Source organism: Peromyscus eremicus, chromosome 13 (genome assembly GCF_949786415.1).
Source record: "Peromyscus eremicus chromosome 13, PerEre_H2_v1, whole genome shotgun sequence".
Taxonomy (NCBI): Eukaryota; Metazoa; Chordata; class Mammalia; order Rodentia; family Cricetidae; genus Peromyscus; species Peromyscus eremicus.
This window is the reverse complement of record NC_081429.1, coordinates 50,103,675-50,129,512: the sequence shown is the minus strand read 5'-3', so window position 1 is coordinate 50,129,512 and position 25,838 is coordinate 50,103,675. Positions and strand designations below refer to the sequence as shown.

Genomic DNA, 25,838 nt, shown 5'->3' with positions numbered 1-25,838 from the left:
CCCAAAGACATAACTGGGGTAGTACATTACAGTGTGTACTGGACGTTCTCACAATAAAGCAAGACTCATGAAGCCAAGTTGATGAGGCTTCTTAAGACAGTACTGAAAGTGGCCAGGATTAGAATTATAGCATTAAATATTTGTTGTGTTGTAGGCAAAAAGCTGACCTGTGAAGCCATTATAGGTGTGGCTGGGTCACGGCAGGGCTACTGCAGCTAGAAGAGCCGTGACTTCCCCATGTCCAACCACAGTGTCCTCAGGATTGCCCCTTCCTGCCCTAGTGACTCGTTCTGTAGCATGAAGGTTTTCCTGATTTAAAGTGCCCCTTTCCATGGAGTATTTAAGTGTTAGTCAAGCCAACTGGGAAAAACCCAACAAAACAGCCTACAGCTATACCAAACATCTGGATGATAGTTTTAAAAAAACTGTCCATCCATTTCTTCCTTCTAGAAACATGCACAGATAGGTGGGCACATGGACAGACACTGATGAAATACCCTCTAGATTTTGGTCCAATCCATATGATAAACAAATATAAATGACAACATATCCCCTCCTATGTGTTCTTCCACTCAAAATATACAAAACCCCATTTTCTGATTAGGAGGCAAATGGAATAAATAGAATCGGTTCTCTCTATATATACACATTCACAGATGTATACATACGTGTATATACACACAATCTATATAGCTGTGTGCACATGTATGTACACATGCAGCACATATACACACAGACACACACATAGCTGGACACTACCTGAATAACATATCAGGAGGCTCTGAACACCTGGATTCACAGATGATCAGGTGAACTGATTGTAGAACTGATTATAGATAACATGAAAAGAAGTCTTGTGGCTACCAGTCTCTTGAGAGCTTAGTATTCTGGTCTCTCTTAGGGGGAGCAGGAGGGGGTCCTCTTCGCAATGTTGCATAGCCTGAAATATGACTACCTCCAAAGCCAGCCTTCTGCTGGTCAGTCAGCAGCTCTGGTGGTGGTGGGGGTAGTGCCATGTCGTCCATGGTGGCTGTGGGTTCTGCTCTGGACATTCGTGAGGAGGAGAGGGAGCCGTGCCTCGTGATAGACTTGCGCTGCAGTGTCCTGTTAAGATCAGCTAGGAATCCAGGCTGGACACTAAGGCTGGATTTCGGGGAGGTGGGCACTTGGGGCACAACTGTGGTCATCGCTGGTTGCTCAGAGATGTCAGCTTGAGTGAGGCGGGTGCTGTCGTTTCGTTTGGGCCGGGTAGGCGGAGGGGCCTTCTTCACTGATGTTTTAGACCATAGCTGTGGCTGAGGGTTAACAACTGCCACTTTGGGGGAGGTGTTTCCCGAGAATACGGCTGGAATCTCAATAGGGGGCAGAGGAAGCTCTATTTCAGGTGGAGGGGGTGGGAAGTCAGAGTCGGAAGGAGGAGACGGAAACTCCACTACGGAGTCCTTTCCACGCCCACTCAGAACAGAGGCTTTTGTAGACACACTCCCTTGCTGGTGGATTCCGGGGAGGTTGACTCCAGAAAGGTGTAGTTTCCCAGGTTTGGGGGGTGCTGCCGGAGGTGGTGGAGTCTCCTTGTTGGGAGACCCTGACTCTGCTGGCGGTGCGAACTTGCTGACTAGACTGTCTACCGAGGGTCGCTTGGGCTCAGGGGGCTCGGCACAACTGCCGGACTTCATGCTGGAGTTGCGCTGCGGGGTTGGGGGTGGTTTCTTCCCCCCAGGGCTGGACGTCTTACTTGGCTTTTTGCCTGGAGATCCGCCTTTGTCAGGGATAGGTGAAGCCATGGGCGGCACTGGCGGCGGGGCTGGGGCTGGGGTTGGAGGAGGTGGAGGAGGAGGACACACCAGGCTGCTTTCTGGAGGGGGAGGGGGGAAATCTGGGGAAGGGACAGGGACTGGGCTGGGCTGCCATTTGGGTTTTGCTTTCACTGCAGGAGGGGACTGTGGGGTGACACTTGTTGGGAGGGGCTTTGGGGGCTGTGAGTCCACAGGAGGAGGAGTGGGAGGGGGTGGAAACTGACTGGCTATCTGCTTTACAACTGAGGGCACAGGGGACAGCGGAGAGGGCGGGGGCTTCACCCCAAAGCTCTGCTGCTTGGGTAGTGTTGGTGGGGGACACGGGGCAGGCTGGACAGGGGGACAGGGTGCAATGTGAGAAACGGGGAAAGCTGGCTGCTTCTTTGCTGGGGGCACTGGAGGTGCAGGGGTGGGTGGGACAGATTGTGCCACTATTGGCGGCACAGTTTTGGTGCTGGCTGAAGGAGGAATGGTCACCAGGGGCTTAGGGGGCGCTTGAGGAGGGACAGCTGAAGGGATGGGAGGAGCTGGTGGAGGTGTGGAAGGGGCCGCCTGAGGACCATGCTGAACTTGGTGACTCTTCAGTGGAGGAGGTTGGGGGCTGAACTGTGGCAGGGACGGGGCGCACGGCACTGGCTTTAACTGGGCCATGGCTGAACCAGGGGTTGGGGGTGGTGGAGGAGGAGGCGGTGGAGGAATAACTCCATTGGGGGGCACCACCATCTGAGCCTTGAGGGACTGTGAAGCCAGAGGCGGGGGCTGCATCACCGCGGGCGGTGGAGACTTGAACAGGGGCCCTGAATGCTGAGCTGCGTTTTGCAGCCTGGTGATGGTGCTGTACTTGACAAACATGGTGGCGGAGGGGCCTGCAGAAGGCGCAGACTGGCTGGGCAGAGGAGGGGGAGGGGGTGGAGGGGGTGGTGGGGGAGGAGGAGGTGGTGGCGGTGGAGGAGGAGGCAGGGGTGGTGAAGGTTGTGAGGCAGTATAAGGGGTGAGGATCTTAGTTTGAGGGGACAGAGGGGGCATGAGTGAAGTGTAGGACCGATTCATAGATTCCATTCTGGCCTAGGAGTAGAAAAGGGCATCGGGAGGGAGAGAAACACAACAAAACCGTTACAGAGGTAAGTAAGCTTTGACTCCACCAAACTAAAAAGCAAGGGATCTAGGACATGCATGAAGAGGATGCAGCGGTTGGTGATTATAAAGACGGACAATGTCAGGAAGGTTAAAATCTCATTCCCTAGGTAACAAGGACACAGAAAATTAGTTTTACCCTGCAATATTCTTTTAACAGCTACACTGCCTAATAGTCTAGGAATGAGTTCCTGTTGCAAAGCCATTTGGGTGGTGACAGGATGTATGATTTGTGACCTTGGCAATGGGACTTTCACAAACCCTGCCCCAGGCCCTCCTGGGCTCCAGAGCTCAGTCCATGACTGCATCCACATCAAGCAGATGGAGTCCTAGGGTAAGGGACGCTGGTGGAGGGGCTCCCGAGGAGTGAGGGTGCCTTTCTGACTCTAGTACGCTGACGCGTGAGCATGTGAGAATGCTCAGCAGTTATGCACAGTCATACGGGCGTGAATGAGCTCGACACACACACTCTGGTGTGGAAGCGCTTGCATCCAACATGCACAGAAGTCCAGCAATGCAGGTAAGGGGGAGCATTCTTTACATTTGCTTTACTGGAAAATACATAAAGAAATGCATTGTAAACATTACAGCAAAAGATAAACCATCATACAGAAAAAGGTGGATGAAAAATCAGAGGAAACTCTGGAGAGCCAAAGGGACTCATCAGCAAGCAGGAACCAGGGTTTGCCCTCTGGGTGGTACTTGGCACTGATGAAATGACTAATTCTGGTTGTCTACTGCCTGAACCAACCATGTACAAATCTGTGGTTCAAGGACTTCTGAAATAAGGAAAGGAAGGAATTTTGATTTAATAACTTTGGGAACACCTTTTAGGCTCTTTGAACAACTGTGAAGACGTGAGGTGGACCATCAGTTTTCCATCACAAATGAGATCTAATTGGCACTGAGGGTACTTGAGTTAGTGAACTAACGTGGGCATTCATAGAGCTGAATTCTAATGTCTATCAGGATGTTCACGTTTCTCTAAAAATTATACATCAAAATCAAAGCATTAGTTTGTAAGACTTGGTTATAGGAGTCACCCAGGTTAATGTGTTTCAGAGAATAGACCCTGACCTTAACTTGACCCTGTCTCGGCTGCTTCAGGGATGCAGACCTTAGCTGTGCTGGCCTTCTTGTGTGGCACCTGAGACTGAGGTAACAGAAGAAACACACACAAGGATCAAAACTCAAACAAACTGACATTACTGCAGGGCAGCGGTCATTCTCTTTCTGAAACTACAATGACAGACTTGTTTCCTAATTACAGAGCATCTGGGTCTCACTGTTAATCATTTTTAAGGTAAAAGCTTTTTGTTTTTGATAGCAGTGGAAATTTACCCTGGAGTTTTGTGCATGCTAGACAAGTGCTCTACCACTGAGCGACATCCCCAGCCAAGGCTGAGATTTTATTCTTCAGACATTTAAAATTACATAGACTATTGTTTCTAGTCTATGCTTAGAGTATTAGTTTCATCTAAATTGGTTCACAAGGAACTGGGATTGGTGACACAGTCCTACCTGGGAGGCTGAGACAAGAGGATTACATGGTGAAGGACAGCTAGGAAAACTAAGTGTGACAGATTATCTCAAAACATTAAAAAAAAGACTGGGACCTTGGCCCGTGACAGAGGGTTTGCCTAGCATGTGCAAGGTCCTAGGTTCAATCCCCAGTACTTGGGGAAAAAGACTCTAGGGTGGAAGAGATTTATTAAAATTTTCTGATAGGGGAGTTTTAACTGTGTTTAAGTAATTTAGGTTATTAAAACCAATTACTGACTACTCATTTTCATACCTTCCACCCCCATGCCAGTTAATCAACCACATATGCAAATTATGTAATTAATTTGTTTTAAGGACAAATTCAAATGTTCCTTTTGATTCTCATTTGTGAATGTGCTTGTATCTGTGACTCAGACCAAAAGAACAAAAAAACTAAAAAACTAAAAACAAAACAATGAACAAGAACAAAAAAAAAAACCAAAACAAAATGCTGACTGTATAAAAAGTAAAATAGTCCAGGCAGGGCCCCACGGGTTCCTTGGTGGAACACACCCTTTCTGATTTAAGTGGTGACTACTGCCAGAACACATCCTCTCTACAGGAATTCTAAGGCTATTTGACAAAGGACCACCATGTCTTTCAACTTAACTAAAAAAGCCTCTAAGGTAGCTCTCAAATCTTAGCAGAGAAGTTTCTCTGTGCAGTAGAGTGGTGAATGCAGACACTCACTAGGTCAAGTGCAGAGAGTAGGTGACCATGGAGGCCCAGGTACAAGTGGGGCACCTGCATGTCACAGCACTTCTCGCCAAGGCGCAGGGACCGTGACGGAAGAGGGAGAAGGAAAAGTTTAAACTGGAGAGGACCCACGTGGAATAATGTCTTCAGGGCACGAGAGAACCGCTGGACTAATGAACTCAACTGGGGTTGCCTGCCCCAAAGCAAGTCAGTTAGCATTCTAGCAGAGTGGGAAGGGGTTCATGAGCCCCCATCCCTAACTGGGGAGCAACTGACAGCTGATAGCTTCTGGAAAATGGAAGAGCCAGTTTTCTGTCACGTGTGGCTCCTGTAGAATGACCCACGTTCCAGTGGATAGCCACCTATGTATCTATCAGCAGCACAGATTGGACTAAGTGGATTTTTTAAAGAAAAAAAAAAAAGGACATGAGATTAGGAGGTGAAGTGGTTCTGGGAGGAGTAGGGGTTATTCTTAAAATACTTTGTATTTATGTCTGAAATTTTCATATGTTAAAAAAAAAAGAAAAAGCTCTCAATATTATAGTCTGTATAATATTACTGAATATTGTCCAAGATTCAGGAATCCAAAATTTTAAGGATGATTTAAATTTAGCCTTCTGCATAAAACATAGCTTGAGAAAATTTATTGAGGCCTATAGGCATACCTCAAGACTGAAAGTAAAGAATGAATCTGAATTAATTAAAAATGCAAAAGAATTGTGAGCAACTTCTTTGGAGCTTTAGGGCAATGGCACTGCATGGTGTCCTCCAGCCAACTGGTTACAGTTGAAAGGGGGTGTGTGTTATAACTTAAAAACGTAAGCCGCTGATTCAAGTGTATAAATAACTGCCCCTAAAACATGAAGATCCTAGGTCACTGGTCATGACTGACAACTCTCAAAGGTCTCCCCATTCTGATGAAGATGACTGCAGACCCAAGAAGGAAGACAAATCATGCCAAATGAGACTAATAAGGACTAAAGGAGCACAAGCTTAGCCAGTGGGCGGCCACAGGTTTCTATGTAAATTTGACGTGTGTTACCTTGCTGGACTCTTCCAGCTGAGTACCACGCTTCCAGGCTTCCGAGAAGATGGAGCTCACAGTGCTTTGGGAACGGACGTGTCCTGTTGGCAGGGTGTCAGAGACTCCACTGTCAGACTGGTTGGAGTGATTTGACTGAGACTCTGTAAAGGAGTTAAACTTTCAGCAGTTACCATTTGATCTGTGGATATGCACATTTTAAATGTTACGGTTAAGTACGAGGTAGAACGGCAAATCGACTTATCTTACTCTAGATTCAGAAAATACAGTCTAGTAGAAAAACCTTATCTTACAGTTAGTTAGAAAATTTGACTCTTTAATTTTTTTTTTAATTGTTCACCATGAGAGACTGACACAAGTCATTAGGACCCTGAAAACCTGTCTTGGATAAAAATCTACTCTGAACAGGTTTAAAAAAAAAAAAAAAAAAAAAAGAATTGATGAGCCATCAATTACATCTACATTATTTTAAGAATCAGTCTTTTTCAGGCCACTTCCGAGCAGCTTCTAAATTCAGATCCTTCTCTAGCAATCTCAGTCCTCCAACTGAGAAGAAAGTGTTTTTCCCAGGGATTTAGGTCCTGGCACCGCTGAGCAGCAGCCAGGCTACAGCTAGCTTCCAGGCCGGGTGACAGTGGGGAGCAGGCACAGGGGTTGTGGCTGAGGGTAACAAGCACCTTAAACTGACGTCTGGACTGGAAGAGCTGGAAAGATGACCTCTCTGGATTCTAAGGTAATTACGTATGTACCTTAGGTGATGCCAGGCAAGCAGTGGAGACTCAAAGCCGTTCCCAGCCATCAATCACTTTGTGAAGAACGGAAGCTATTAACCTAAGTTCAGTAGCCTAAGTCCCAACTTCTTCCTTAAGACTATCCTTAAGGTAATACAAGGAATATGATGAAAATCTGTGACACTAAAGCTCATTCATTACCCCGTCTGACAACAGACTGTGAGACTGGAGCACATGGATCTTTGTGCTCTTATGTTTTCCCCTGGAAAGCCTAACATTTCAATGAAGTGGACAATGACACCAGTGAAGGAAAGGCACAGTATTTCTGAGGGAACGTAGGAAATGGACTTAAGTGCTGCATGACGTGAAAACAGAGAATACACTTTCCTCAACCTGTTGGCCTTCTCTGAATCCTACTTGCTGCATGGCTTTCTTACCTCGTCTTTCTAGTCCAACTTCTCAGAGTATTTTTTCTACTCTAATGAACATCTCATTTTAGATTTTTATATATTACTTTCATATTAGAATAGAGTAAGTTTGAATTCTTACTGATTCAGCACCTACTTGTCCCATAATTCTGTTTAAATTTATAGTGCATTTGCCATAGCCATGAAGTGGACACTGATTTACTAATAACCACATGTCACACTTTATGTATCCATATTCTGGTCCAGGATGCCACATTATAGTTGGTTATCTTGAGTCCTCTGACAGTTGCTCCAATTTTTTTTTTAAGTGATTTTGATAGTCTTGAGAACTACTGGCCAAGTCTCATCAACTGTATCAAGGGATCCTGTGACTAAAGCTGCTTGTCTACTTCCCCCACTGTGAAGTTACTGCTTTCTAAACCCTATTCCTTTTTAAGGAAATCACTATGTGTAGCTCTTTAAGAGGGCAAAGTGTATACAGAAATCATTTAGAAATATTTTGTTCAGAGACGGGTAATGCCTAGGGGGCGCTTACCAACCTAAGACAGAGTGCCTGTGTGACCTGGGGAGGCGTCTCCATGACAGGTAAGGTGACCTGCTGACGTCCCACGCAACCTAAGTCAGAAGCTCATTTTTTTAGTAAAAGGGGGACCTGTAGGGCCCTGGTCCCCGTTTTGGGTGACTGTTGCCTTGCTTGCTGACCTTGACCTTGATATCCTCCCTATGCTAATTCTCTACCGGGTTCCACCCTCCTGAATGCTTAAGGGAAGTTCCTTGTCTATGTATCCTGCATAATGGGCGTTAACAGCTTAGATGCAAGATTGTAAAACATAGGTAGGAACTTCTACCCTCCGGGGTTCTCCCATTGTGCTGTAAGCCTGTATTTAAAACCTCCTCCCTCCTTCAATAAACGGCATTTGGCATTTAAAAAATAAATAAATAAATAAATGTAAGAATAATAAATAAATAAATAAATAAATAAATAAATAAATAAATAAATAAATAAATAAATAAATAAAAAATATTTTGTGGGGCTGGAGAGCTAGCTCAATTAGAGCATATCCTTCCTGCAGAGGACCTGGATTCTGCCCTAGCACCCACATTAGGCAGCTCACAACTACTAATAACTCTAGTTCCAGGGGCCCAAAGCCCTCTTCTGGCTTCTATGAGTACCGGCATGTGCATGGTACACATAACTCATGTAGACACACACATAATAAAAAATAAATCTTTTTTAGAGTTGGGGCATGAAAGGAGCTGAGGGAAGGGACAGAAGGTGATGTCATATTTTAATTAAAAATGTATTTAAAATCTTTAAAATAGTTTGTATGGAAATTATGTTATCATGGATTCAGTGATATATCTTCTAATTTGGTTATAATTCTATACTACATTGTATATTTCTTTTGCTCAAAGTTATTCCAGCTTTAGGCACTGAAGCTCTTTCAAGTTGGCATCTATGTCCCTCTGAGAAACGCTTATCCTATTTTTCAGTCCTTCTGCTTAAGAATCATCTTGTATATTCTCTCCCATAGCTTTAGAGTCAGCCCTGATTCCCTATTTTGGTGACTGGGCTGTGGTCAGTCTCATTATTATGGGTGTTACTTCTTCTAGGCCCCTTCAATGGACAGAACCAGAAAATATGTGCTTTCATGGTTTATATACATTACATCTTCACAGGTTAGTATATATGAACCACAATTCCAAATATGCTTTTTATTATTCAGAGATAATGTCAAGTCATTAAAGAATGACATGGATTATCATTCAGGGAAGATTTTGAAAGAAGCATTTAACTGAAAATGTGAGTACGACATTCTGATTTTAAAGATGTGGGGATCTAGAAGCCCCTCTGAGTGTCACCAAAAGTGTGACAGCTTAAATGTCTGCCTTGCCGTAATTCTGAACGAGCTGGAAGTTATTTTCACTGCACTGAATGTCAGGAAAGCTGTGTAGGAGTGCAGTGTCCTGACTGAGGGCTTGTGAGTACTTCTCCAAGTGGCTTCTACATTATGTCTTATCAGTATGCGTGAATTTTCAAATCACGTCATCAGTATAAACTGTAACAGTGCATTAGAAGTGCATTTCAAATGCTTGTGAACTAGTTTATAGCACTGCACTTTTAATAACTTTGTGGGGAAATAAGACAAAAAAAAAAGTATCCACTGATCAGAAATTAGGTATGGCTGTGGTTTTTTAGAAACAAGCTGAAATTTCAAGTTCTATCACTCTTTTTTTTGTTTTGTTTTGTTTTGTTTTTCGAGACAGGGTTTCTCTGTGTAGTTTTGCACCTTTCCTGGAACTCACTTGGTAGCCCAGGCTGGCCTCGAACTCACAGAGATCCGCCTGGCTCTGCCTCCCGAGTGCTGGGATTAAAGGCGTGCGCCACCACCGCCCGGCTTCTATCACTCTTGATAAGGACATCAGATTGGTAGTAAAGTCCTGCTGTGTGCTATTGTGAACTACCTGGGATGCTGGAAGAACTGGATCCAGATTTAATGCTGGAGCTGGATAATGAAGTCCAGTCATAAGCGGACTCTGTCCTCTTCAAGGCTTCTTGGTAGTTTGTGTAGAGCTGCTTCCCATACTAACAAAGGAGACAAATGGTGACATTAACCCTGAGTTGGTGCGGAAGGATGTGAGAAAGGGAGGGAAACACTTGTTCAATCTGTACTGATACCCACAATACTCTAAACAGTCCTTAATTCTAGAAAAGCTACATTTGTACTTGTTTTCCTTAGTTGTAAGGACAGCAGGAAGCCGATTTTATTGGTGTTTATAATAGAAATAAAAGTGTTTTTTTTTTCCCCCCGAGACTAGATTCTTAGCACTATTCAGGGATACTGCTCCAAATCTACTTGATAAATAACCATAATTTAAGACTTTTTATTTGGGGGCTGGACAGATCCACAAACAACAACAAAACCCATCTGCTTAGGCTAAACTTGGCTACATAATCACATCCTCCAAGATGCACCCTGACCCCCACCACCCATTAGACTCTGTCCCTCCAAGACCCACTCCACCACCACCCAACCCCTTACACCTAAACCTCCTCCCCATGGCCAGCACTCCTCCGCAACCCCAGCAGACTACATAGGCACAGGTACAACCACACCCACTGGAAGACCAGGCACAGACAAAACCCACAACCACTGGTTAGAACAGACGACACAGACACAGGCACGACCCACAACAGCTGAGTAAAGGCCAGTGTAAGAACACATTCAACAACTGAAAGAGCAGTATGGCACCACCAGAACCCAGTGATCCTATAATAGCAAGACCTGAACATTTCAATGCAGCTGAAACACAAAAAAAATGACCTTAAAAACAACTTTATGAAGATGAGAGGCCCTAAAAGAGGTAATTAAAAATTCCTTAAAGAAATCGAGGAAAAGACCAGACAAAAAAATTGGAAGAAATTAATAAATCCCTTAAAGCCAAGAAAAAAACAAAGAAACAAGTGAAGGAAATGGTTCAAGATTTAATAATTGAAATAAAAACAATAAAGAAAACACAAACTGAGAGAATTCTGGAAATGGAAAATCTGGGGAATCAAACAGGAACTACAGATGCAAGCATCACTAACAGAATATAAGAAAGAAGTGAGCATCTCAAGCTCTGAAGATGTGATAGGAGAAATAGATTCATCAGTCAAAAAAATGTTAAATCCAATAAATTCCCAACATAAAACATCCAGGCAAATCTGGAACACCATGAAAAGACCAAACATAAAAATAACAGGAATAGAAGGAGAAGAATCTCAGCTCAAAGGCACAGAAAACATATTCAACAAAATCATAGAAGAAAACTTTCCCAACCTAAAGAAGGAAATGCTTATGAAGATACAAGAAGCTTACAGAACACCAAATAGGCTGGACCCGCGCCCCTTCCCTCCCAAAAAAGTCCCCTCGCTACATAATAATCAAAACACTACAGAATAAAAGAAAGAATAATAAGAGCTGCAAAGGAAAAAGGCCAAGTAACATATAAAGGCAGACCCATAAGAATTACACCTGACTTCTCAATGGAGACTCTAAAAGTCAGATGTTCTGCGGACACTAAGGGACCATGAATGCCAGCTCAGACTACTTTACCCAGCAAAATTTTCAATCACCATAGATGAAGGAAACAAGATATTTCATGACAAAAACCAGATTTAAGTAATACCTATCCACAAATCCAGCCCTACAGAAAGTACTAGAAGGAAAACTCCAACACAAGGACGCTACCTAGCTATATCCATGAAAACACAAGCAATAGATAATCTCATACCAGCAAAACCCCAAAAAGGGAAACACACACTATCATTGCTACCACCACCAAAACCAAAAAATAACAGGACTTAACAATCACTGGTCATTAACATTTCTTAACATCAATGGACTCAATTTCCCAATAAAAAGACATAGGCTAACAGAATGGATTTAAAAAAACCATGATACATCCTTCTGTTGCATACAAGAAACACACCTCAACTTAAAAGACAGACATTACCTTGGAGTAAAAGGGTTAGGAAGATTTTCCAATCGAATGGACCTAAGAAGCAAGCCGATGTAGCTATCCTAATATCTAATAAAATAGACTTCAAACTAAAATTAATCATAAGAGATGGAGAAGGATATTTCTATTTCATATTCATCACAGGAAAAATCCATCAAGATGAAGTCTCAATTCTAAACATCTATTCCCCAAATACAAGGGCACCCGGATTTGTAAAAGAAAGCTTAAATCACACACCAAACCCCACACATTAATAATGAGAGACTAGCTGGGCAGTGGTGGCACATGTTTTAATCCCAGCACTCGGGAGGCAGAGGCAGGCGGATCTCTGAGTTCGAGGCCAGCCTAGTCTACAGAGCAAGTTCCAGGACAGGCTCTAAAACTACAGAGAGAAACCCTGTCTCCAAAAAAAACAAAACAAAACAAGAAGTGAGACTTCAACACCCAACTCTCACCATTGGACAGGTCTGCCAGACAGAAACTTAACAAAGAAACAAGGGAACTAGCAGATGTTATGACTCAAATGGACTTAATAGACAACTACAGAACATTTCACTCAAACACAAAAGAATATACCATCTTCTCAGTACCTCATGGAACCTTCTCTAAAACTGACCACATACTCAGTTACAAAGCAAATCTCAACAGATACAAAAAAATTGGAATAACCCCTTGTATTTTATCAAATCACCATGGGTTAAAATTAGAGTTCAACAACAACACAAACTACAGAAAGCCTACAAAGTCATGGAAACTAAACAACTCTCAACTGAATCACCACTGGGTCAAGTAAATACACAGAAATGAAATACTTCCTAGAAGTCAATAAAAATGAATCCACAATATACCCAAAGGTTTTTTTTTTTGTTTTTTTTTTTTCCCCAATACAGGGTTTCTCTGTGTAGTTTTGGTGCCTGTCATGGATCTTGCTCTGTAGACCAGGCTGGCCTCAAACTCACAGAGATCCACTAGCCTCTGCCTCCCGAGTGCTGGAATTAAAGGTGTGCTGCACCACCACCACCACCACCACCACCACCACCACCACCACCTGGTTCATACCCAAAGTTATTGGACACTATGAAAGCAGTGCTAAGAGTTCATAGCATTAAGTGCCTACATAAAGAATTTGGAGAAATCCTACATGAGCGACTTAATAGCACACCTGAAAGCTCTAGAACAAAAAGAAGCAAATTCACCCAGGAGGAGGAGATAATCAAATTCACTTGGCAAGAAATAATCAAATTCTGGGCTGAAACCAATCAATTAGAAACAAAGAGAACAACACAAAGAATAAAAGAGTTGGTTCTTTGAGAAACAAGGTAGATAAACCTTTATGCAAACTGACCAAAAGGCAGAGAGATAATATCCAAATTAACAAGATCAGAAGTGAAAAAGGGGGATATAACAACAGACACTGGGGAAATCCAGAGACTCATCAGGTCACACTTCAAAAATCTGTACTCCATAAAATTGGAAATCTAAAGGAAATCTGACAATTTTCTTCATAGGTACCACGTACCAAAATTAAATCAAGACTAGAGAAACAATTTAAATAGACCTTTATTTAACCCCTAAGGGAAACGAACAGTTATTAAAAGCCTCCCAACCAAAAAAAAGCCCAGGGCCAGATGGTTTCAGTGCAGAATGCTATCAGAATTTCAAAGAAGAGCTAATACCAATACTCCTCAAATTGTTCCACACAATAGAAACAGAAGAAACACTGCCAAATTGTTTTTATGAAGCCACCGTTACCCTGATACCCAAACCACACGAAGATGCAACAAAGAAAAAGAATTACAGACCAATATCCCTCATGAACACTGATGCAAAAATATTCAACAAACTACTGGCAAACTGAATCCAAGACACATCAAAAAAATCATCCACCATGATCAAGTAGGCATGAGATGCAGGGATGGTTCAACATACAAAAATCTGTCAATGTCTACCATATAAACAAACTGAAAGGAAAAAAAAAAAACTACATGATCACCTTATTAGATGCCAAAAAAGCCTTTGACAAAATCCAACACCACTTCATGATAAAAGTCTTGGAGATTTCAGGAATACAAGGAACATACCTAAATATAATAAAAGCAATATACAGCAAGCTGACAGCCAATATCATATTAAATGGAGAGAAACTCAAAGTGATTCCACTAAAATCGGGAACAAGACAAGGCTGTCCATTCTCTCCATATCTATTCAATATAGTACTTGAAGTTCTAGCCAGAGCCATTAGACAACAAAAGGAGATCAAGGGAATACAAACTGGAAAGGAAGAAGTCAAACTTTTGCTGTTTGTAGATGATATGATAGTATACATAAGTGACCTCAAAAATTCTATGAGGGAACTCCTACAGCTGATAAACACCTTCAGTAATATGGCTAGATAAAAGATTAACTGAAAAAAAAATCAGTAGCTCTCCTATATATAAGTGATAAATGGGCTGAGAAAGAAATAGAGAAAAAACACCCTTTACAATAGCCACAAATAATGTAAAATATCTTGGGGTAACTCTAACCAAACAAGTGAAAGACCTGTATGACAAGAACTTCAAGTCTTTGAAGAAAGGAATTGAAGAAGATATCAGAAAATGGAAAGATCTCCCATGCTTATGGATCAGTAGGATGAACATAGTAAAAATGGCCATCCTACCAAAAGCAATCTACAGATTCAACGAAATCCCCGTCAAAACTCCAACACAAATCTTCACAGACTTGGAAAGAACAATACTCAACTTCATATGGAAAAACAAAATATTCAGGATAGCTAAAACAATCCTGTACAATAAAGTAACTTTTGGAGCTATTTCCATTCCTGACTTCAAGCTCTCTTATAGAACTATAGAAATAAAAATAGCATGGTATTGGCATAAAAACAGACAGGTGTGGATCAACGGAATTGAAGTTAAGACCCTGATGTAAATCCACATACTTAAAAAAACCTGATTTTTGCCAAAGAAGCAAAAATTATTTAATAGAAAAAAGAAAGCATCTTCAACAAATGGTACTGGCATAACTGGATGTCAACATGTAGAAGAAAGCAATAGATCTGTATCTATCGCCCTGCACAAAACTTAAGTCCAAGTGGATCAAAGATCTCAACATAAATCCAGCTACACTGAACCTGATAGAAGAGAAAGTGGGAAGTAGCCTTGAATGCACTGACACAGGAGACAACTTCCTGAATAGAACACCAGTAGCATAGACACTGAGAGCAACAATTAAGAAATGAGACCTCCTGAAACTGAAAAGCTTCTATAAGGCAAAGGACACTGTCAATAAGACAAAATGGCAGTCTATAAAATGGGAAAAGATTTTCACCAACCCTACATCTGACAGAGGGCTAATCTCCAAAATATATAAAGAAGTCAAGAAACTAAAAATCAAAATACCAAATAATCCAATTAAAAAATGGGATACAGATTTAAATAGAATTCTTAACAGAAGAATTTCAAATGTCTGGGACATTTAAGGAAGTGTTCAACATCCTTAGCCGTCAGGGAAATATAAATCAAAATGACTCTGAGATACCATCTTACACCTATCAGAATGGCTAAGATCAAAAACACTGATGACATCTTATGTTGCAGAGGATATGGAGTAAGGGGAACACTCCTCCACTGCTGGTAGGAGTGCAAACTTGTACAGACACTTTGGAAATCATTATGGTGGTTTCTCAGAAAATTGCGAATCAATCTACCTCATGACCCAGCTATACCAATCTTGGGCATATACCCAAAAGATGCTCAATCATACCACTTGCTCAATTATGTTCATAGCATCTTTATTCATAATAGCCAGAACCTAGAAACAACCTAGATGCCCCTCAACCACGGAATGGATAAAGAAAATGCGGTACATTTACACAATAGAGTATTACTCAGCAGTAAAAAAAACAATGACATCATAAAATTTGCAGGCAAATTGATGGAACTAGAAAAAATTCATCCTGAGTGAGTTAATCCAAACCCAGAAAGATAAACATGGTATGTACTCACTCATAAGTGGATAGTAGATATAAAGCAAAGGATAACCAGGCTACAATTTACAGCCCCAGAGAAACTAGGTAAAAAGAGGACCCTAAGAGGGATGCATGGATCTCCCTGGGAAGGGGAAATAGATGAGATCTCCTGGGGAAACTGGGGGTTGGGGAGAGAGGAGAGGATGGGAACATGAGGGATTGGATTGATCAAGTTGGGGGTGGGATGAAGGGTGAGAATAATGAAAGAGATATCTAGATAGAGGGGGTCATTTTTGGGTTAGGGAGAAACCTAGTACCAGGCAAATTCCCAGGAGTCCACAAGGATGACCCCAGCTAAGACTCCTAGCAATAGTGGAGAGGGTGCCTGAACTGGCCTTCTCCTTTAATTAGATTGGTGACTACCCTAATTATCATCAAAGAGCCTTTATCCAGTAACTGATGGAAGCAGATGCAGAGATCCACAGCCAAGCACAGGGTCGAGTCCCTGGAGTCCAGTTGATGAGAGGAAGGAGGGATTATATAAGCAAGGTGGGTCAAGATCATGACGGAGAAACCAAGAGAGACAGCTGACCTGAGCTCACGGGAGCTCAGGGACTCTGGACTGACAGCTAGGGAACCTGTATGGGATTGACCTAAGCCCTCTGCATGTGGGTGACAGTTGTGTAGCTTGGTCTGTTTGTGGGGCCCCAGCGGTGGGATCAGCACCTGTCCCTGGCACACAGGCTGGCTTTTGGGAACCTATTCCCCATGCAGGGATGCCTCACCCAGTCTTGATGCAGGGGGAGGAGCTTGGCCCTGCCTCACAACATTAACATATTTCCCAACCAAGGAAAAAAGGCATTTAAAACATGAACTTAGGCCTGAGGAAACGAGACACTAGCAAATGATGAGCATGCAACAACCAGAACCACCATCAACAATCCCAAGTATCTAATTAACCCTTCATTATTCCAGCCTTCAAGGAAAAGGAAAAGTACCTTTGCAATTCGGATCCCATTGACCCACTGATGCAGAGTCCTCACATCGTCACAACAGAGATACTTGATATACTGAGACTTCTTCTGGATCTGTGGGTGCTGCACAAGGAAAGGCAGAATCCAGGGAAGTCTTCTGGGGAACTGGCACTTAAACATATCCTGAGAAGTTACAGTCTTAGAGAAATGGTAAATGGCGCATACCTTTTTCTTGCTTGTTTTTTTTTGTTTGTTTGTTTGTTTTGTTTTTTCGAGACAGGGTTTCTCTGTGTAGCTTTGCGCCTTTCCTGGAACTCGCTTTGGAGACCAGGCTGGCCTCGAACTCACAGAGATCCGCCTGGCTCTGCCTCCCGAGTGCTGGGTTAAAGGCGTGCGCCACCACCTCCCGGCTCTTGCTTGTTTTTTGAGACAGGGTTTCTCTGTGTAGCCCTGGCTGTCCTGGAACTCACTCTGTAGACCAGGCCAGCCTCAAACTCACAAAGATCTGCCTGCCTCTGCCTCCCAAGTGCTGGGACTAAAGGCATGCACCCCTATACTCAGCTCAGTACATACTTCTACAACCAGAAAGTGGAATAAAACAGCCCATACTTATTTTTTTTTTTAAATAAAGTATATATCATGTCAAATTTTAGGTCAAGGTGTCCATGCAAACCTTTGTACTTGGGAAGTTCTCAAATATTCCCTTTTACATATCAAAGAAAAACTCTATCAAGATTAAATCAGTGGAATTCTCAGTCTGTAAGACTGAAAATGGAAAAGAAATGTTTACCCAGGAAATCGTGGTTTAGAAGCTGCAAAGGATAAGGTCCTTCCTTGTGGGTGAAAAACTACACCAGGTATGTAAGGAATATATATAGCACAACACTCAGGACAGAAGTCCATGGTCACACCTGACTGGTGGAACAATACTCTGTAGGTTTCTCTCTCTCCCAATCTCTTTGGGGACAAGAGGACAGTGCTGAAGGTTACTATGTCTCTGCAATATTTACTTTATTAGAAGTTAAAATAAGAGAAAAAATTAAGATAGAAGAACATAACTGTCCCCAAATCCCTCTTAATAGTTAAGATAGGAAAAATATAATTTTGAAAGCTGTGAGGAAACTCCACTACACACTGAGAGAACAAGAATGTGGAAGGCGTGTAACACCTCAGTATTATAAACTTAATGTTGCTATCATGGTCTTCGGGTTTCCCAAGGGACCTTGGACTTTATTTTACAAACCACTGGCTGAAGTTACTTTGTGTCAACTTCTTAAGAATGACTGGATACTGTAGGTGACACACACCTGCAATCCCTTAATGCGAAGGCCGAGGCAAAGGAGCCCAGGTTTGAAGCTAGCTTGGGCTACACTGCAAGACTGTCTCAAAAAAAATGAAGATAAGCAAAAAATCTAAGTCAAGTTAAAAACCAAAAACAAACCAAGCTGCTTCTGTAACTAACCTCAGCGATACATTCCTGTCTAATCAGAATCCCACCTCCACTTCTAACCAAATGGCATGCCCCAAACCCAACTAAGACTTCTCACAGAAAAAAGTATGACACAGACATGCAGACGTAAGTAATATTGAGAGTCCTGAAGATGGAGCCTCTGAGTATAACTTACTTCTCTCAGTAAGTCTTGCTGAATCTTTATAAACGTTAATTCAGATGACTAAAAATACTAAAAAATGCCCACTCTTCTGTAATGCATGGCCACAATTAGTGTGAGAAACTTAAAGTCTGACTGAAAGAGAAGAAATTCCCTAATAACAGCATGGACAATAGACTACTAGTGTGGCTAGAATTTGGGGGAGGGTAGAGACAGAAGTACTCCTTGGCTAGAGGAAAGCAGGGGAATGCTGAACTTGGGAACAGTGCCCTCTGATGGCTCTACCAATAAACTTGAGGAAAACCACAAAAAATACATGTCTTACTGTAAAAATGTTTTTCCAGGACAGGGTCTGTTTTCACCTCCTGATGCTCCTGAGTGCTGGGATTATTACTGTGAGCTGCTAGGCCAAACTCTACCCTTACCTTGTTCTCCCTGGTGCTAGGATGGAGCTAAAGAAATGCTTAACTGCTGAGGCACCCCAGTCCTTCCATCCTTTTCCACAGACACAGCAGCTACGTTAAGATGTCAAGTGACCTCTTTCTGATGCAGCTGCATTACCTTTAACGCCAGACAACAGTCTGTGGGGGCTCTGTATTTACTCCGATAGTCCTGCCCGTAGTACACGTTGACATGATCCAGCTGGAGAAAGCACACCAGGTCCCGAGATACCTAAGAGCAATTTAACAATGCAAATAAACAAGTATCACACCAGGTAAGGGATTTTAGTTGAGAACCAAACCTTTATTAGGTAGAAAGTAAGATGATAAGATTTTTCTTCATCTACAATGTAACCAAAAAGGCAGTCTACTTTGCTTGTTATATGTAATTCCTAATGAATATTGATTTAAAATGTTGGTACTTTGACAGGAAAATAGCAACACTCTTAGTTTGAAAACACAAGACTATCAAGTAGCTGAATGGCTATAATGCAAACCTCCAACACCGTGATTCTCAACTGGGAGTCACCCCTGAGCAGGCAGAGGTAGTAATAACTGACACTCGTAGTTTATAGGACTAGGGTGATACTGTAAATGCTTAGAACAGCTCTGAACCCAAGTAAGAACAAATGACAGCATATTCCTCAGCAAAAGCACATTACTCAAGATTGAAGTCAATGTGATCCTGGAAAGCCATTCTCCCTAAATGAAATTCCCACAAGTCCAGCAAGACCTTCCCCCTGCCCCACAAACAATAAAACTACGTTTAGCTGAGGTGGTGATGCACACCTATAACCCCAGCACCTAGGAAGTGGAAGAGGAGGAATCAAGAGGACCAAGAGTTCAGTGTCATCCTGATCTACAGAGTGAGTCTAAGGCCAGCCAGAGCTCCACGGATAAAATCCTCCCTTAACAACAAATCCAAACAGGAAAAAAACGGTAGAGAACTGAGATGAAGCAACTAATGAGCAGAGAAGTGAACAGTTCTTAGCCTCCTCTTCTTACAACAGAAGAAGAAACAAAATGATCTTCTTTATGATAGATGAGTAAACAAAACGATCTTCTGGGTGTCCTACACAGGTACAATAGTACTCTTACTACGGAGGAAAAGCAGCTGGCATTACGTGGGGAGTACAGAGGTGCAGAAAAGGGACATACCTTTGCTTTTCCTTTAGGGACGTAGTAGATGCCAGACGCTCGCAAGAGAAAATAACGCTTTTTCCAGGACTTCTTGCCATCGTCTTTCAGCCAAAGGACTCCTTCAATTTCTGGGACAGTTACAGAACTTCCACAAAAACATTCCTTTAAAAAAAAACCATTTGGAAAGATTTATGATCCTTGTATTTTTCAGAAAATGAATTATCTACTCCTGTGAGATGCATAACACTAGGTAAAGCAAAACAGTTTTGTATTAAAACTGCACTAGTTTTCTGAAAGAACTTTCTATTCTAAACATAGCAGGAATTTACTTTAGAATTACTGTAGCAATCCTAAAGTGTTTAATAATAAAAATGTGTCATGGAACCTCACAGTTTGAATCCCACCACTTACAAAAAACTGGGTATGGCTGCAAGTACTTGCTGGGTAGCCAACCTAGCTAAAAAGGTGGGCGTCCAGTTCAGAGGGACTAAGGTAGAGAGAGACGAAGAAGACACCTGGCATTGTCCTCTAGCCTGTGTCTGCAGATAGGGATGTGTAATCCTGAATGCTCATGTACATACATACACACCACACACACCACACCACAAAAAGGTTTGCCTCCAAAGTGCTGGGAATTAAAGGTGTGTGCCACCACTGCCCAGTGGGAAATAGTCTTTATTATAGTCATGACAGAGGCAGGCAGAGCTCTGTGAGTCTGAGGCTAGCCTGGTCTATAGAGCGAGTTCCATGATAGCCAGGGCTACACAGAGAAATCCTGTCTCAAAACAAAACAAAAACCAAAAACCAATCAAACAAAAAAGACTATTTCCCTTTGACTCGACAGAGTTGCATATAACACTACTGAGTCCCACTTCTTCTTCTCGTGTTTGGGATGTGTGGTGATAAGCATGTCCACGTGTGGAGGCTGAAGGCTGATGTCAGGTGTCTTCCTCAGCTGCCTTCCACCTTAGTTTCTGACAAGGTCTCTCACTGAGCCGAGAGGCCGAGGCTAGGCTGGCTGGTTGGTGCACACCAGGAATCTGCTTCAACTACAAATGCACACTGCCCTGCCTGGCTCTCGTGTAGGTGGCTGGAGCGTCTCCATGCTTGCTCAGAAAGTGCTACTGGCGGGCCACCTGACCGTAGGAAACGCTGGTGTAACAGCACAGCCATATTTTCTTCCTCCTACCTGGAAACCCTTAAAAGGTCATTACTCCTTTTAATCCACAGAATATTGCTCGGCAAAAAGAATAGTTTGTAAGAGATTTGTTAGAGGCTTCAACAGGCACACACAGACAGAGCTGACTTCCAAAGATGCTAACGCTTCGCTTTTCAATGTGCGGGAAGGGGGAGGGAGCCATACCTCTAACAGCACTTCTTTGTTCCTGTCTGCCATTTCAACCGTTTCCTTTTTCCCAAGAAGATAGTTCTAAAGAAAGAGTGAGACAAAAACGCAAGGGTAAACTCATTCTGCTGTTCCCTCGGGAGGAAACACACACAGCAGTTGCTCTGGAGAAGTGGCCCCTCCATAGCTGTGCCCGTGTGCAGGGGAGGGAAGCTCCCTCCATAGAAGCACCACCATTAAAAGGCTCCTCATCCACCTCCATCTTTGCCCAACACACGCTATGAAGTATTCCACAGACCGCCCTCCTCCACATTCTGAGGTGACAATATATGCAACAACAAGTATTTTGAGATGTTTAATTGTTATATAAAAATACCCCAAAGCATTCGAAGTTAAGTAGAAGAAATCGGGAAAGGTTTCCTGAGATATGCTAAGCCAGCGTAGTTCTATTCTGGACCTAGCGTGCTGTCCCAGATGATGATTAACATTCTGGCTTTGTAAGAGGAAATCTCAAAATCTGCTGTGGCTCTAACAGTCGCATTTGCTTGGTTTAATTAAAATCTGAACTGTAATCATTAGTATGATGATTACAAAAGATCTATCGACACTTCTTAACATACCTTCTTCATTAAACAACCACAATTAAGTCTGAGGAGTAGAACCTGACTGCTTTCTATCACAGAGCTCTTGCTTTTCTTGACCGACTGGGGTGGAAGTGGACAGACAGGAGACGGGGAGGGGAGAGGAGAGGGGGATGGGGAGAAGCAGGAGGACAAAAAGAATAAAGTATGTCTGGAAATGCTATAAGGAAGCACATTACTTTAGTCTGCTAATTTTCAAAGCACAAGTGTTGTGAATACGAACCCAACCAAACATTACATTGTCATAATAAAAGATGTCAAACAGAGGTATTATATAATTCAGCAAAGAAATGAAAATAATTAGCTAGATAAAACCCCCTGGCCTGCTTTGGTGAAATAAGAGCCTCAAATGTTAATGAACTGCTGGGTTCACCAAAATCTGCATTTACAGAGAAGAAACCTAGTGATGCCCTGGAACTACTGGCATTTCTATCAAAGTTCACCCTGTGTGGGACTGGGAATGTTCCTGAGGCCTAACACCTGGCCCCCAAGTTCCTGTCCACCTCAGCAGTAACGAATGCTCTTGTAGGGTTGGCAGCTACAATGCCCAATCATATGGCTGCCAGTCTATGACTCAGCACTTATAAGTTAGTCAGGCTTACCTGTGGGTTTTTAAAAAGTGCATATTTTTCTATACGCTCCATAAATATAAGCTTGTTTTGACTATCTCTTGTCCAATTAAGAAGATTTTCAACCAAGTTTTCATGGTCTTCAAAGATTCTCTCTGTTCCAAAATTAAATACCAGCTCTTTGTTAGTATTCACCAGAATTACATAAAAGGCAAGATAAAGCCTATCAGAATTACAGAATCTTTGTGAGTGCAGAGGCCAAAGGTTGATGACGGGTATCATCCTCAATTGCTCTCCACCTTACATTTTGAAACAGTCTCTCACTGAACATGGAGCTCACCAATTCAGCTACCCTGACTGGGTAGCAAGCTCTGCCATCCTCCTTTCTCTATTCCCTCAGGGCTGGAATTACAGATGCACGTTTCTGTAACTGGTTTTTTTTTTTTAACGTGGGTTCAGGGTGGTGTGTGTGTGTGTCAGACTAAAGTCTGTACACACAGACACACACACAGACACACACACACACACACACACACACACACACACACACGCACGCACACGAAATAATACTGAACATATGTTAAAAGTTATCTTTCGGCTTTGTTGATGTGCTTTGTTCTCCCTTGGAGTTAGAGACTTTTTGTACAAACACCAGTAACTGTTAACAGTATCGGTGCTGGAAAGATGGCTCAGCACCAAGTACTCTTGCACAGGATCCAGGTTCAGTTCTCAGCACCAACATCAGGCAGCTCACCACCCCTGTACCTCCAGTGCTAGAGGGTCTGACACCCGCTTCTGGCTTCTTCATGCACACGATGCATATACATACACTCAAGACACATAAAATAAGTAAGCAAAAAAGTAAAAATCTTCAATTACAGTTTTTAGTAAATGTATTTATGCAGCTCTTATTTCAAAGAAAAAGCATTTTGTTTATCATTAAAAAACTGCTTTAGAGCCAGGCCATGGTGGCACATGCCTGTAATCCCAGCACTCGGGAGGCAGAGCCAGGCAGATCTCTGTGAGTTCGAGGCCAGCCTGGTCTACAGAGTGAGATCCAGGACAGGCACCAAAACTACACAGAGAAACCCTGTCTCGGAAAAACAAAACAAAACAAAACAAAACAAAAAACCAAAAACTTTGCTTTAATCATTTTAAAAACCCGAAGTGAACTGGAATTCATCTTTTATTCAAAGAACTCTTCAGATACACTAGGAAAAACATTAAAAAGCCATATTTAAATAAGATAAAGTGCCTGATGATTTTATAGAAAGAAAAGCGTAAACATCTCAAGATGCTCCTATCAAATGAAGACTTAGGGTCACACAGACACTATGAGGCAATGAAGCAGTCGTACTCCTCACCCATTTGTAGTTCAGAAATGCTCTCCACCAGCGACCAGTCCAAACTGTAGCCACAGTGAGATTTGTCCATCAGGTTGTCCAGCACTTGTCTCACTGTCTGTCTCTCATCCACCATCATTGTCTTAGAACTGTCATCAGACATGTGGACCCTGATCACCAGCTGCAACAGGTAAAAATGCAGTTAAATGGTAACTTAAAAATGGTATTCTAGGAAAGTATTTTTCCAGTGTTAAACAGCATTCTGATTCAAGTCTTTAAAAATAAATTAAGACATATTATGACTATGCTGATCTTACTATTAAAGGTAAAACCTGAATATCAAGAAACCTGCCTACATAAATTTTAAGCCTTTAAAATATAAATTATTGTGCTAAGATGATTCTGTCTTACTGACTTTTGTTTGTTTTGAAAGTAGCGAGAAGCCTTTATTTAATATCTGAGCGACAATACAGATCAGACGTGCCACAAGCACTCAGGACTTGCCCAGAAACAAAGGCTGGCTTTGCTGAAACACCTCACCCACAAACCCACACGTGAACAGATAACAGGAAGAACACATTTCCACCTTTCCACAAACCAGAGGAACACTATATAGAAACAAGAGACTCCTTCATAAAGCAAAAGGAAACGGGAACGCGGTAACCATTTCAGACCCCGCAGAGCCGCACGCCACCTTTTCACCTTTTTGACTTGGGCCTCTTTAATTTTCTCCAAGGCAACTCTGATCTTCTCAGCTTTCAGTTTCGCCGCCTGTTCCTCCTGCAAACACAGAGCATTTCAGATCAACTGCTGCTGAGAGGGTGCGGACCCCGGAGAAGGCTTCATCCTCACAGGGGCTAGGACTGAATTTCCCTAAGAACATAATGCTCCATTTTTAAAACGGCCCTGTTTACAAAATGAAGTGGACATATTGTAACAGGTGCGAGAGTAAGATTAAATCCATGATGCAGTAAATTAAGTTCCACTCTGTCAACATAACGCAAGCAAGTGACTTTCAAGTAACGGGTTTGGGGAAATACGATGACTAATGCCCCCTGCCTTCCTGTTGCACTCACATCACTCCTCTGAATCCAGACTCCCTCCAGAGTTTATGCAAGATTTTTACAGAGTTTTGTCTTGTTACACTGGAAATTTAAGATCACTGTAAAAATATATATGGCAAAAAACCAATCTAGTTTATTTTCAATAATATAAACCCCTTAACAAATAAGAAGCATAGGTACTAATATTAATTCTCATTAATAGGCTAATACAAACAAGAGGCTGCCTTATATCTGAAGTTTTACTGATTTGGAAAATCATGCAACACAACATGTCAGTAAATTCTAATTCATCCATCCATCATTAAGCTCTTTTAAAATGCTAAATGTAACTTTACAAATAACCCTGTTGTAAGTAATTCTACTTTAGAAAACCTATTATAAACTATAGTAAAAATTATAAAGAACTAAAAATAAAGCATTGTCCATTTTTCTAATAGCATACAGTATTCTACACTAGTTCATACTTACTGGTAATGTCCAGCAATAGGCCATAATAAACACTGTAGCTGTAATTTCCAATTAAAAAAACTCATATAAGTGAACTTCTGTTTATAAAGGATTATTTTCTATTTCTAAGCTTTTGATTACTGTTATAAAACATTAAATATCCATGTAACTGCCATCTTCTATAATCCTTTTATATGTCTTTCTTTAAAAAACAAAAACAAAAGGAAAACCTAATTTTATCGGCCAAATTTTATCCTCTCTGGATTGTGCCCAAAATCCCACAACCCATGTGTGTTAGTTTTCAAAAAAACTAACACTTCCAGGGTAGGGGACAAAAAAAAAAAAAAAAAGCTAATCCATTTACTGATTTTTTTTTTCTATTCACTGAAATGACGATGGCTTTCTTCTCTCCATTTCCTACTA

At 42.1% G+C, this 25,838-nt stretch overlaps 1 protein-coding gene across 1 annotated transcript in view; it reads right to left on the bottom strand.

Annotated features, from left to right (window-relative positions):
* Window positions 1-617: 617 nt before the first annotated feature.
* The window catches only part of Raph1 (Ras association (RalGDS/AF-6) and pleckstrin homology domains 1), a 52,911-nt gene continuing 27,690 nt past the window's right edge, over window positions 618-25,838 (bottom strand). The window contains exons 4-13 of the mRNA XM_059278186.1: window positions 24,607-24,684; window positions 23,926-24,085; window positions 22,595-22,716; window positions 21,370-21,435; window positions 20,025-20,168; window positions 18,988-19,098; window positions 16,841-16,939; window positions 9,836-9,956; window positions 6,211-6,353; window positions 618-2,861 (exon numbers count right to left, since the gene is read on the bottom strand). Coding sequence (XP_059134169.1) covers window positions 861-2,861; window positions 6,211-6,353; window positions 9,836-9,956; window positions 16,841-16,939; window positions 18,988-19,098; window positions 20,025-20,168; window positions 21,370-21,435; window positions 22,595-22,716; window positions 23,926-24,085; window positions 24,607-24,684 — 3,045 coding nt within the window. The 3' untranslated portion in view covers window positions 618-860. The remainder of the gene's footprint in view (window positions 2,862-6,210; window positions 6,354-9,835; window positions 9,957-16,840; window positions 16,940-18,987; window positions 19,099-20,024; window positions 20,169-21,369; window positions 21,436-22,594; window positions 22,717-23,925; window positions 24,086-24,606; window positions 24,685-25,838) is intronic.